Source organism: Eupeodes corollae, chromosome 1, assembly GCF_945859685.1.
Source record: "Eupeodes corollae chromosome 1, idEupCoro1.1, whole genome shotgun sequence".
Lineage (NCBI taxonomy): Eukaryota > Metazoa > Arthropoda > Insecta > Diptera > Syrphidae > Eupeodes > Eupeodes corollae.
Window position 1 is genome coordinate 127,172,509 of NC_079147.1, and position 12,306 is coordinate 127,184,814.

The 12,306-nt window shown below is 36.5% G+C and overlaps 1 protein-coding gene across 1 annotated transcript in view; it reads right to left on the bottom strand.

The window, feature by feature from the left end:
• The window catches only part of LOC129939998 (FERM, ARHGEF and pleckstrin domain-containing protein 1-like), a 159,033-nt gene that overhangs the window by 28,216 nt on the left and 118,511 nt on the right, over positions 1 to 12,306 (bottom strand). Inside the window, exon 4 of the mRNA XM_056048213.1 lies at positions 1,196 to 1,417. Within this exon, the coding sequence (XP_055904188.1) occupies positions 1,196 to 1,417 (222 nt within the window). The remainder of the gene's footprint in view (positions 1 to 1,195; positions 1,418 to 12,306) is intronic.

The window sequence follows — 12,306 nt, forward strand, 5'->3', positions numbered from 1 at the left end:
ACTGATAAAAGTTTATTATATCTTTGAACACTTTATTTTACTATGTACATATCATTTTATTTCAAGTCGTGTTAATTTATGTGCATCGTTCATTGTAAATATTTTACGTACCTACACTAATATTCCCATTTATTTTAGTTGTTTAATTTTTTATTTTTAAGATGTAGATATTTTCAGAATAAGCTTTTGATTTACTCACAATAGTTTTGATCGAATCGATAATGATGAGTTTTTATAACCGTCCCCCCACCTTGGGCGCCAATTGATTACTTAGGCTGCCGAGAGATGTTTTTTAAAAGAATTGAAACAATTTTTTTATTTTATTCTAATAAGGCTTTATCAATAGTTTAATTGTGTGGTGCATGAAATTGCATGAAGTGCATGAAATTGATTTGTTTCCGCTTGACGACGGTGACTCGACGGATGTGTATCTATGTGTTGGATTTATGGTAAGATACTTTTTGTAGAAAGATATAATATGATGAATCTTTACTTTTGGGTGGCATTTTAAATGGAATGCGAATACGTTAACTTACATAGTTTTCACTTGCTTTAAAAACAGTCTAATAAAACAGAATGTTGGCTTTAAAAAAACGTATAATACCTTATTGTATATATTACCGTTACATCTTAACTATTTTGTTTCATTTTAAGTAATAGTTAATTAAAATTGCCACTCCCGTCTGAACAGTAGGAGATAGACCTCCCCCTCCGATAGTAAGAAATGTTTATTTTTAAATATTGTTAAAAACTCTGTTATAATATCTTCTGGACTGAGTTATCGTACTCTCGCCGTTTTAAACTTTGGGACTTAAAATTATATCTAAAATCATAAACAAATAACCAAAAAATCAGAAATAACGGATTCATGGTCTAATGTGTATAGTTACTGAACTATTTTGCCCTGGGTTGATTTGAATGCTTCATGTCGGAAGGATCTAAGAAACCAACCTGACCAAATTTATATAATGCACTATCGTACCAACTATTAAAGCAGTTCACCAAAAATATTTACAAGATTCACTTTAAATTATTAAATAATTAATTTACTTTCCTTTTATAACAAATCCTTCCTAAAATAAAATGAATAATTTGTAAATCAGATGAAACTGCTTTGCCCTTGGTATTAAGCTTGATTTAAAATAATAAACTTATGTATATAATTGTATACTATGTCCTACAAAAGTAAACTTACGTGTGTTTTTTATGATTTTCCATTATTTTTATTTGCATCGTAGTATCTTGGTGAGGAACAAATCGATGTGATGATAAATACGTGTGGTCAGGGTAATCTTCAGGTACAAAGTCTCCACATGATGCTTGAACAATGTAGCTTGCCATTAAGGCTCCAGTATTATCATTGCACTGTAAACTCCCTGTTGCCAAGTCGCGCTTTATTTGTAGGCAAAAAAGATACCTAAAAAAGGAGATTAAATGAGTTATAATTTAAACATACAAACATATATGAAAATGATACTCCAAAAAATTGGTACACACTAAATTTATATTTTTAACTTCCTATAGGAAGTTATTGTAATGGGTCCGATTTGTCAAATTGAAAATTTTGACATTTCAAAGTCCCTAGAGTCGAAATAAAAGATTTTTAGAAAGATGTCTGTGCGTGCGTGTGTACGTACGTTCGCGACTTTTTTTTCGTCGTCCATAGCTCAAAAACCAGAATAGATATCGACTTCAAATAAATTTTGTTATACAGATAATAAGGCAGAAAGATGCAGAAAGGGCTCTCAAGAAAATTGCGTGGGTGGTTTTTTACCATAGCAGTTTGAAAAAAAGGTGAACTTTTTGGCGAGCCCTAAATATCTTACGAACCAAAAACGCTAGAGAGTTGAATTAAATTTTATATAATATATTGTAATGTGATATCAAAGAAGTATATTTTTTGAAAAAAAAAATCCGTTTAGCGATTTTTTTATAAATCAAAAAACTAAACAAAAGAAAATTTGTCACCTCCAAAATTTTACGACTAAAATATGATTTTATTGAGCAGAAATTCGGCGAAGAGAAAAATGTGGAAAAAGAAAAACAAAGGCGTCTTAACGATTGAAGAGTTTATTTGCGAATGAAAAATATATTCTAGATATTTACAAAATGAGTTTTTATATTTTCCTACAGATACTTGATTTGTTATTTGTATACAGTAATATTTTCACCAAAGTTACAAACATTTCAACACCCTTCCTCAAAGCAAACATATTTTCAAATTATAACAAAATTTAACTAAGATTTAACATTTTTGTAAATTCTTGATGTTTGTTCTTTGCAAGGTTCTTTGTAAGTATATCTGCTATCATTAAATCTGTAGGAGCATATTTAAGAACGATATCACCTTCATTGACAATTTGCCGGACAAAATGATAACTAATATCAACATGCTTAGTTCTCGCATGATGCACCGGATTCTTTGCAAGTTGTTGCGCACTCAAATTATCGCCATAAACGACAGTTGGACTTCCCGCTTCACCACAGCCAATTTCAATTATGAGTCTTCTCATGGCTATTGCCTCCCTGCATGCTGTTGATAATGCCATGTACTCAGCTTCGGTGCTACTGAGTGCCACACTGCGTTGCTTCTCCGATTTCCAAGATATAGGACTATCTGCCAAGAAATACACGTAACCAGTATAGGATTTACGGTCGACCTTGTCTCCGCCCCAATCAGCGTCAACATAGCCCGTAAAAGCCATTCCACACTTCTTGTAGTGTATCTTTTTGTCTACCGTAGATGCCAAATATCTAAGGATGTGCTTCACGCCTGCATGATGCTCAACATGCGGATCCTTATTTCTCTGAGACAATTTCGCAACTGAATGCAAAATATCTGGCCTGGTCGTTAACGCCAACCACATCAGTTCCCCAATAACTGACTGATAGGATCTTGTATTTACCTTTTGACATCGATCGTTATCACAAGCTACTTGGAAACCGGCGTCTAAAGGCGTAGCTGCTGGCCTGCATTCTTGACTGCCATGTCGTTGCAATAGATCCTTAATGTATTGGGTCTGACCCAAAGTTATCTCGCCTAGTTCGCCTTCACGTTGAATCTCCATACCAAGAAATAGGTTCCCTTGTCAGTGCAGTTAAACGATTTTGAAATATCTGCCTTGATGTTTAACAAATCTTGTTTCGATTGGCATGCTATAATAATATCATCAACGTATATTAAAATCAGTGACATCCAGGTGGTTGTTTCATGTAAACGATATCTGTAAGATCGCTGTTCAGATATGCCGTGCAAACATCCATCTGATGCAGAAACAGTTTCAACTCTGGAGCTAACGCCAAAATGAAACGTACACTCTCCAGTCGGCATACAGGTAAAAATGTTTCACCATAGTTCACACCATATTGCTGTGAACACCCTTTCGCAACGAGACGGGCCTTAAACCGTTCTATCTCGCCACTGGCATCTCTTTTCAGGTTGTACACTCACTTGCATCCAATAGCACGTTGATTACTTGGTAACTCAGCAACTACCCAGGTCTGATTCGCCAACAAAGCCTCATACTCCTTCTACATAGCGTCACGCCAGTATGAATCGTATTCACTACTTGTCGCTTCTTCGTAAGATGACGGAATGGAGACATCACTTGCAACCAGTGCGCTTAGTACATTGTATTGCTTCTTAGGGCGACCAATTCTACCTGAACGAAGCAATCTTGGCCTTCCAGGGCCAATCCTCAAATCGTCCTCTTGAACATCGTTGACCGCTTCCTCGAGATTATTTTCGCTGCTGTTCTCAACAGCTGGCTCTGTTTGACCACTTCGCTCATTAACAGTTTCTTCAAAACAGTCGTTGTCATCAAAACTTTGAGCATCTTCGTAAGCCTCAGCTTCATCGCCACTAACAACAACTTTAGAGGGTAAATCAAATGAAATCGTGTCCGGGGTCTTGAAAACAGTGCATATTCTCTGTTTTTTAGCTCATCAAATAAGACGTCACGTTTTTCAACCACTTGTCTCGTATTGACATCATACAGTCGATAACCTTTTGCTTGAACTGAGTAACCAACCATTCGATATCCTTTCCTTTTGCATAGAACTTGCTATTCTTATGCCCCTTCTCAAGTGCGACTGCAAAAGAACCAAAAACTTTTAGATGGGTAATAGAAGGCTTCTTACCTGTCCACGCTTCTATAGGTGTCATATTGACCAGCGCACTTGTCGGTGAACGATTGCGTAAGTAAACCGATGTGTTGACTGCTTCGCCCCACAATGAATCGCATAGTCCTGACTGCACTAACAAACACCTTGACATCTCAACCAACGTCCGATTTGCTCGTTCCGCAACGCCATTCTGTTGCGGTGTGTATGCCATTGTCAACTGTCTTGCGATTCCATTCGTCTTTAAGTAAAGGTCGAACGTCTTATTGATGTATTCACGACCATTGTCGCTGCGTAAACATTTAAGCTTCTTGCCGGTTTGTCGCTCCACCAGATTCTTGAATTCCACGAATTTGCTGAACATCTCATCTTTGGTCTTTAGGAAGTAAACAAAGACACGTCTGGATCTATCGTCGATGAACGTCAAAAAGTATTTCGAACCACCAATTGATCTTGGCTCAAAAGGACCACAGACATCCGTGTGTACCAGCTCTAATGATTCCGTTGCTCTGTTCGAAGTTGCATTTGGGAAAGGATGGACGTGTATTTTACTGACCATGCACGTCTTACATGTCGTATTGGATTTGAAATTGACTTTTTCAATCCCGTGCACCAAATTCTTCTTGGCAATTTCCATCAAACTGCCATAATTCAAATGGCCGTATCTTCTATGCCACAAATCCGCTTCATCTTGAACAGCAGCAAAACAATTACTGTTTCGACATTCGAATATATACAGATTTCCAACTTTATTGACTTTCAAGATGCATTCACCATCCTATATAACTTCAGCGTGCTTTTTTCCAAAATGCACAACGCAATTATTTTGTACTGCTCGACTGACGGACATAAAATTTGACTTCATGTTTGGTACATATAACTTACTTACTTACTTACTTACTTAAGGTGGCGCTACAGTCCGGGGCGGACCTGGGCCTCAACCAACAAGCGTCTCCAGCCAGCTCGGTCCCTAGCTAGCTGTCTCTCTCTTTTCTCTCGAAGCATCCTAAGACGCTCTCATCTTTCTTTGACAGGGTCCAGGCCTCAGCGCCATAAATGAGAACCGGGATGATGAGTGTCTTATAGATGGTGATTTTACATGCTCGAGAGAGGACTTTACTTTTCAATTGCCTTCTAAGTCCAAAGAAGCAGCGATTTGCAAGAGTTATTCTTCGTTTGATTTCAGCGCTGGTGTCGTTGTCTGCATTAATAGCGGTGCCTAGGTAGACAAAGTCCTTAACTACCTCAAAGTTATAGCTGTCCATGGTGACGTTTTGTCCAAGACGTCATCGTTCAGTGTCCTTTTTTGATGACAGCATATACTTGGTCTTGCCCTCATTGACCACTAAACCCATCTTCTTCGCTTCCGTCGCAATGCTCAAAAACGCTCCACTGACATCACGCTTTGATCTTCCAATTATGTCAATATCATCTGCGTATCCGAGTAATTGGATGGATCTTTGGAAGATTGTGCCTCTAGTGTTGACGATTGAGTTTTGCACAATTCTTTCCAGAACGATGTTGAAGAAGTCGCATGACAGTGCATCGCCTTGTCTAAAACCTTTTTTGACATCAAATGATTCGGTAAGATCTTTTCCGACCTTGATAGAGCAGCGTGCATTCTCCATCGTCATTCTGCACAAACGGATAAGTTTGACAGGGATGCCAAAACTAGACATTGCTCGGTAGAGCTCTTCCCTATAGATGCTGTCATACGCGGCTTTAAAAAAGGACATGGCAGTCTCTTGCGATTGTAGCCGTCTAACGTCGAATCTTCTCACAGTACTTCCTTGTTTTGGCTTGGATCGGGATATCCGTAGCCGTACCTTGGCTACAACGAGGTAGTGGTCCGAGTCAATGTTGGCCTCTCGGAATGTTCGGATATCCTGGATACTGGAGAAGTGTCGTGCGTCGATCGCAATGTGGTCAATCTGGTTGACGGTTGATTGATCAGGAGATTTCCATGTCCCCTTGTGGATATTAAGATGCGTGAACTGCGTACTAGCTACCAGAACGTCTCGCCCCGCAGCGAAATCGACCAGCCTGAATCCGTTGTCGGAGGTGGTGTCGTGCAGGCTGTATCTCCCGATTATGCCACCAAAGATGTCTTCTCTTCCTAGCTTGGCATTAAAATCTCCTAAGACAATTTTAATGTCATAGCCAGGGCACTGCTCATATGTCTTGTCCAAGAGCTCGAAGAACATATCTTTGGTGTCTTCATCTTTCTCCTCTGTTGGGGCATGCGCGCATATTAGGCTTATGTTGGCGAATTTAGCCTTGATGCGGATTGTCGTGATGCGCTCGCTCACAGTGTTGAAACTCAAGACTTTTTGCCTGAGCCTAGTTCCAACAACAAATCCACACCCAAATAGACGCTGTCTTTGTTCTCGGTAGCAGTCGCCGTAGTAGATATCGCAGTCTTTTAGTTTGCGTTTACCCGGTCCATCCCATCGCACTTCTTGGATGGCTGTAATATCTGCCTTGCAGCAGTTTAGGGCTTCCGCTAATTGTTCGGCTGCACGTGGTCTGTTAAGGGACCTAACATTCCACGTACATATCCGAAGTTCGTTGTCCTTATTTCGTTTGCGTAGGTTGTCAACAGTGAATCCGTCCGTATCCGAGGCTTGTTGTTGCTTCGAAACTATGATGCTTTTACGTGGCCAGGAAGTCACCCCGACGGCACAACCCCCAACCTGGAGGGCCAGATCCTTAGTATAACTCCAAGGAAGGGGAGCCGGATGAACCGCTCCTTATAGGCCTGGGCTCCGAATATGTCGAAGAAGCCCTATAAGGTGTTCACTAAGTAGTTCGACCTTACTGGAACTGTAGACGCCACCGTTGATTCTATCTCGAGAATTCGTCCGCTGCCGCCTGGATAAGGAGAGGTGCCTTAGTGGAAACACCTCTCCCCCCCTCTCTCGTTTGCTGCCCCCCAACAACTTTCCACTGGGGTTGGAACCCAATCTAAAGTTGAGGTACTAGGCACCCGATGTTCACCGCGGGGAGGTGAGAGTAGGAGTTGATAGACAGAGGTGGGTTTTGAGAAAAACCTGTGGACGCTTGTGTCCTCTTGAATGCACATGTCTACCATTTGAACATGGTACATATAACACGTTCAATAATTTCAGAGTACAAAGATCCGTTTGTAGCTGTACATCACCTCTCCCTTCTGCATACAAAAAATCTTCACCGGCCAAACCAATCATTTCTTTATGTTCTTCGAAATTTATGAAAAACCTTTTGTCACAACACATGTGGCTTGTTGCCCCACTGTCCAAACACCAATTTGACCGATTTAATGTACACACATCCATCGCCCCCAACAAACTACATTGCTTATGTTGTTCATTTATGGTAGTAGAGCTCTCTTTGTTTCTACATTGTGCCTTCACATGTCCACGACACCCGCACTTGAAGCAAGTAATGTTTCGCAATTTTCCTTTTGCATTTGTATTGTGTTTTCCGGGAGGGTTCATCCGTTGATGACCAACTGTACTAGCTGTGAAAGCTTGTTGCTTTTCGAATAATAAATCTTCATTGCCTTTGCGTTCCCCTTCTTGTTTCAGCTTGATACACAGAATATCAAATTTGGGTAAATAGTCACGCGTCTCTATAGCCACTACAAAACTTTCGTACATTTTCGGCAAACTAGAAAGAAGAATTATTGTTCGCAATTCATCGTTCATTTCTATGCCGACTCCGGCAAGCTTGTCCAATACTTCAACAAATGTATTCAAATAGCTGGACATGCTCTGACCGTCTGACATCCGCAAACTCAATAATTTCTTGTAAAGGGATACTTTGCGTTGAGGTCCACTTGGCTGATGAACTTCTTTAAGTTTCGTCCAGGCGTCAAAGGACGTAGCACAATCCTTTATGTAAACATTATAATTGCGAAGGTTTTACACTCAGGGTGATCATGGCCAACGCTTTCTCGTCTATGCTTGGCCAATCGGTTCCTGTTTCTTCTTTTACTTCTTCTCTCTTCAACGTACCTGATGCAACACTCCATAGTTCCGCATCATAATCATAATTCTTTTCTTCCAACTTCTCTATTTGGTACATTGCACTCATCTTGATAATTGTGACGAACTATTGCTGCGATTCAAATCTTTTCTTTTTACCACATGCGGTCGCCTGGGCCCATAACCTATTGAGCAGAAATTCGGCGAAGAGAAAAATGTGGAAAAAGAAAAACAAAGGCGTCTTAACGATTGACGAGTTTATTTGCGAATGAAAAATATATTCTAGATATTTACAAAATGAGTTTTCATATTTTCCCACAGATACTTGATTTGTTATTTGTATACAGTAATATTTTCACATAAGTTACATACATTTCAACAGATTTCATCTCCAAAACAATTTTGTGCAACGAAGAATAATGTTTTTGACATCTGATAAAATTTTGAGAAAAATCGAATGGAATTTTTTTATAAAAATAAAAATCTAAAAAAACATTAATCAAAGTTGGTAAAAATTGAATACCGATTCAAATATCTTTTCAAAAATTTGAAATTTAGGCTTCCAATTTATTTTATCTTATAGAAATATTGTTTTCAACATTTTGAAAAATGTTGAGAAAATCGAATTGACAGTTTTTTTTTATAAAAAATAAAAACTTAAAAAATTGAATAAAAGTTGGTAAAAATTAGTTTTCGACTCAAATATCTTTTCAAAACATTGAGATATACCTTTATCTTTCAAACAATATTGTCAACATTCAGTAAAATTTTGAAAAAAAAACGAATTGACAGTTTTTGTACAAAAAATTAAAAACCGAAAAAAAAATTAACAAAAGTTGGTAAGAAATGATTTTCGACTCAAATATCTTTTCAATAATTTGAGATAATAGCTTCTTACTAATTTTTTCTTATAAGAAATATTCTTTTTAACATTAAAACAAATTTTGTGAAAAATAGAACTGACAGTTTTTTTTACAAAAAATAAACACAAAAAAAATGTATAAAAGTTGGTAAAAATTGATTTTCGACTCAAATATCTTCTCAAAAATTGTAGATATAGGCTTTAAACTACTTTTATCTTTCAAAAAATATTGTTTTTAACATTCAGTAAAATTTCGAAAAAAAATCAAATTGACAGTTTTTGTACAAAAAATTAAAAACCTAATAAAAATTTAACAAAAGCAGTTAAAGATTGGTTTTCGGCTCAAATATCTTTTCAAAACTTTAAAATACTGGCTTTAAACTAATTTTATCTTATAAGAAATATTGTTTTCAACATTCGATCAATTTTTGAAAAAATCGAATTGACAGTTTTTTACAAAAAATAAAACTTAAAAAAAAAACAATACTAAAATTTGGTAAAAATTTACTTTCGACTTAAATACAATATAAAAATATTGGCTTCAAACTTATTTTATTTCACAGAAAATATTGTTTTCGATGTTCAGTAATTTTTATATAAAAATCAGACAAATCGACAGACGGGATAGGAAGTTATCAGTGTGGGTCGCATCTCACCCTCTTTTTTTTAAATAAGGATTGAAAAAGGTTGTTTAAGTTCAGTTTCCGAATAGTATAAATTTTAGATCATATTTAAATGGTAGACATACGCACCCAAAAAGACAAAAGCTTTCATATGTAAGTTTTTCTTAATTCAACCGCATATGACAAGAATACAAAGTATTAATAACTGTGACATATACTATATTAAAATACGCTACATTTTCACTTAAAGTGTTAGGGCGAATTTCTAAATATAAAAAAGATGGCGATTGGTACAATTTGAGTGCCAGATTTTAATTTAAAAAGTAAATTTTGACAGTTAAAGAATACGAATTTAAATCCAAGATATTTAAGAATCATTTACAAACTTAAAAATAAAAGTTAATGATGATGAGTCTTAATATTTTCTGCTTCAACATTCCGCCTCCTTAAAAAGGACTTCCTTTCAAGATAGAATCGCTGCAAGTTTGCGAATGGGTTGCCTGAATTCTCCTCTAAATGTTTTTATATCGGCGACTCTGACTCGACCATCTGGATCTTCGATGATTTTCGTGATTCTAACCAAGATGCTACCGAGGGTGAAGTTTGGGCTGGACGACGCACACTTTGCGCGTCCTTGGAGTTCTTGGATGTATTCTGATGACCACTGCTGCCAAAAGTGAGTTTTGACGGCATTTATTCGCCGCCATCGTTGTAGATAGCTGATGTCGGAGACGTCTCCAATAAGCTCAGAAACTGCTTTTAGTTATGACCCAATAAGCAGATGAGCTGGCGTTAGGGCTTCGAAGTAATTGGGATCTGTGGACATCGGAGTTATTAGCCTGCAGTTCATTATGGCCTCGATCTCCAATATCGTAATTGACAGTTCTTTGAATGACAGCTTGTCACCTTGTAACGAAACTGAGGTGTTGTCGGCAAAAGCACTGTCGACGGTAAGTTCCGCATTCTCTCATACGGTAGTCGGAATGGTGGTTTCTTGCCTTCGTAACGCTGAACGATTGTTACGTATTTTCATGCCGAAGTAAATATAAAAAAAAAATTCTTGTTAAAAAAAAGGAGCCCAAATTCGACCTGATATAAAAATTGTTTGGTCGACAAAAGTTCTAAGGAGGAGAGAGCCCGATGGTATTGCCTCTCAGAGGAAAAGCACACCCACGTATCGTAAAAGAAACGATCATGACTGATGTGTCCTAGTTTTTACTTTATCCCCTAATGCAGAGACTACCAACATATGAAATTAATTTTATTCGACTCAAGATTTACTTTTTAAAAAGCTTTATTTAATTAAAAGTACTTCGAGTTTCGCGGTCGATGGTAGACTGCCGTTAATTCTCTCTCTCATTCACCTTCTCGGTTATTATTTATCTTGCAATGAGTCTGGTTTGGGTCTTGGGTACCGTGGGATCCTTATCTCTCTGCAGTGTCAGCTATGTTCGTTGTTCGTTTTTGATCGCTGTGTGGTGTCCATGGTGTAAAATGTTTTGTTTCCATTATGCAAGTGTTGCAGTCCGTGCGTTTACCTAATTGTTATGATAATGATTATTCCATTATGTGGTGGAGTCAGAAATCTTAACTCTCCCGGAAGTCAATAGAAGATTGACCCAATCTTTCTTGAATTAATATGTTTGCTCTGGTTTCGGTTTCTTCCATGAGCTCAATGATGTCTCGGTTCGTACGTTTCGATTCGAAAACTTGGTAATACTTAAATAATTTGAAAATAGCAAACACTGTTACAATTATAAGAAAATTAATTGATTAACCCCACATTATAGGGTGTTCTTTTACTTCTGTTAAATATGGTTCAATATAATCAATATTTGTGTATTTTAAATATAGATCAAATGAAGTTATAAATTCAATTATTTTTATTTTAGATGGTTTGCTAAATTTCATGTGTTCCAAAATTTTATTTTTTGTATTGATATACATATGTCCTATTATTTATGTTTACATTTTTTTCAAATTGTATTAGGTATATTCCTAATACTTCTTTATTATTAACAATATGTGAACAAGTAATAACAATATTTCCTTCGCTTATTATTTCTATGGGAATATTTCTTTCTTTTATTTTAGTGCAATTAGCTTCTAGTTTATTAAGAAATTCTGTCAAACAATTTGGAGTTATAGTAATAATTCAAAAATCATTATTCAATTCTTTTTTACAACTGGTTTCATAGAATAACTTATTATATTTAATCAATTCTTTTGGTATAATAAATCGTCCACCATTTACATTATTACTCCTTGTTTTATAATGATTACATAAAGCAAATACCTTTGGATAGTTGATATATAAAATAATGATTTCATTTTGTTGAACAATTTGAAATTCGGATGCATCTAATACATCTGTTATAGATACCTACCTTTAATTTTTCCTTTTTCATTATGTTTTCTATTTCATCCAAATTCAAGATTAAGGTATTTAAATTGTATTTATTATTTCTCTTAATTCTACTATAATGTATTTGACAATTCTAATATTTTTATTTTCTTTAGTGTTTGATTCACTTTTAAGTTTTGTCATTTGATTGAACAAGTGTATATTAATGGCTGATTGTTTGTTATTAGAAGCGATTAGCTCTTGTAGTTTGAATTCTTTTCTGATAGCATCGTCATGGTCTGGACTACCCGATATCCACTTCCACAGGGTTCCTATTTCGTTTATCCCTCTAAGTTCTCTATTTCTTATTAATAATTGACTCAGTAATTT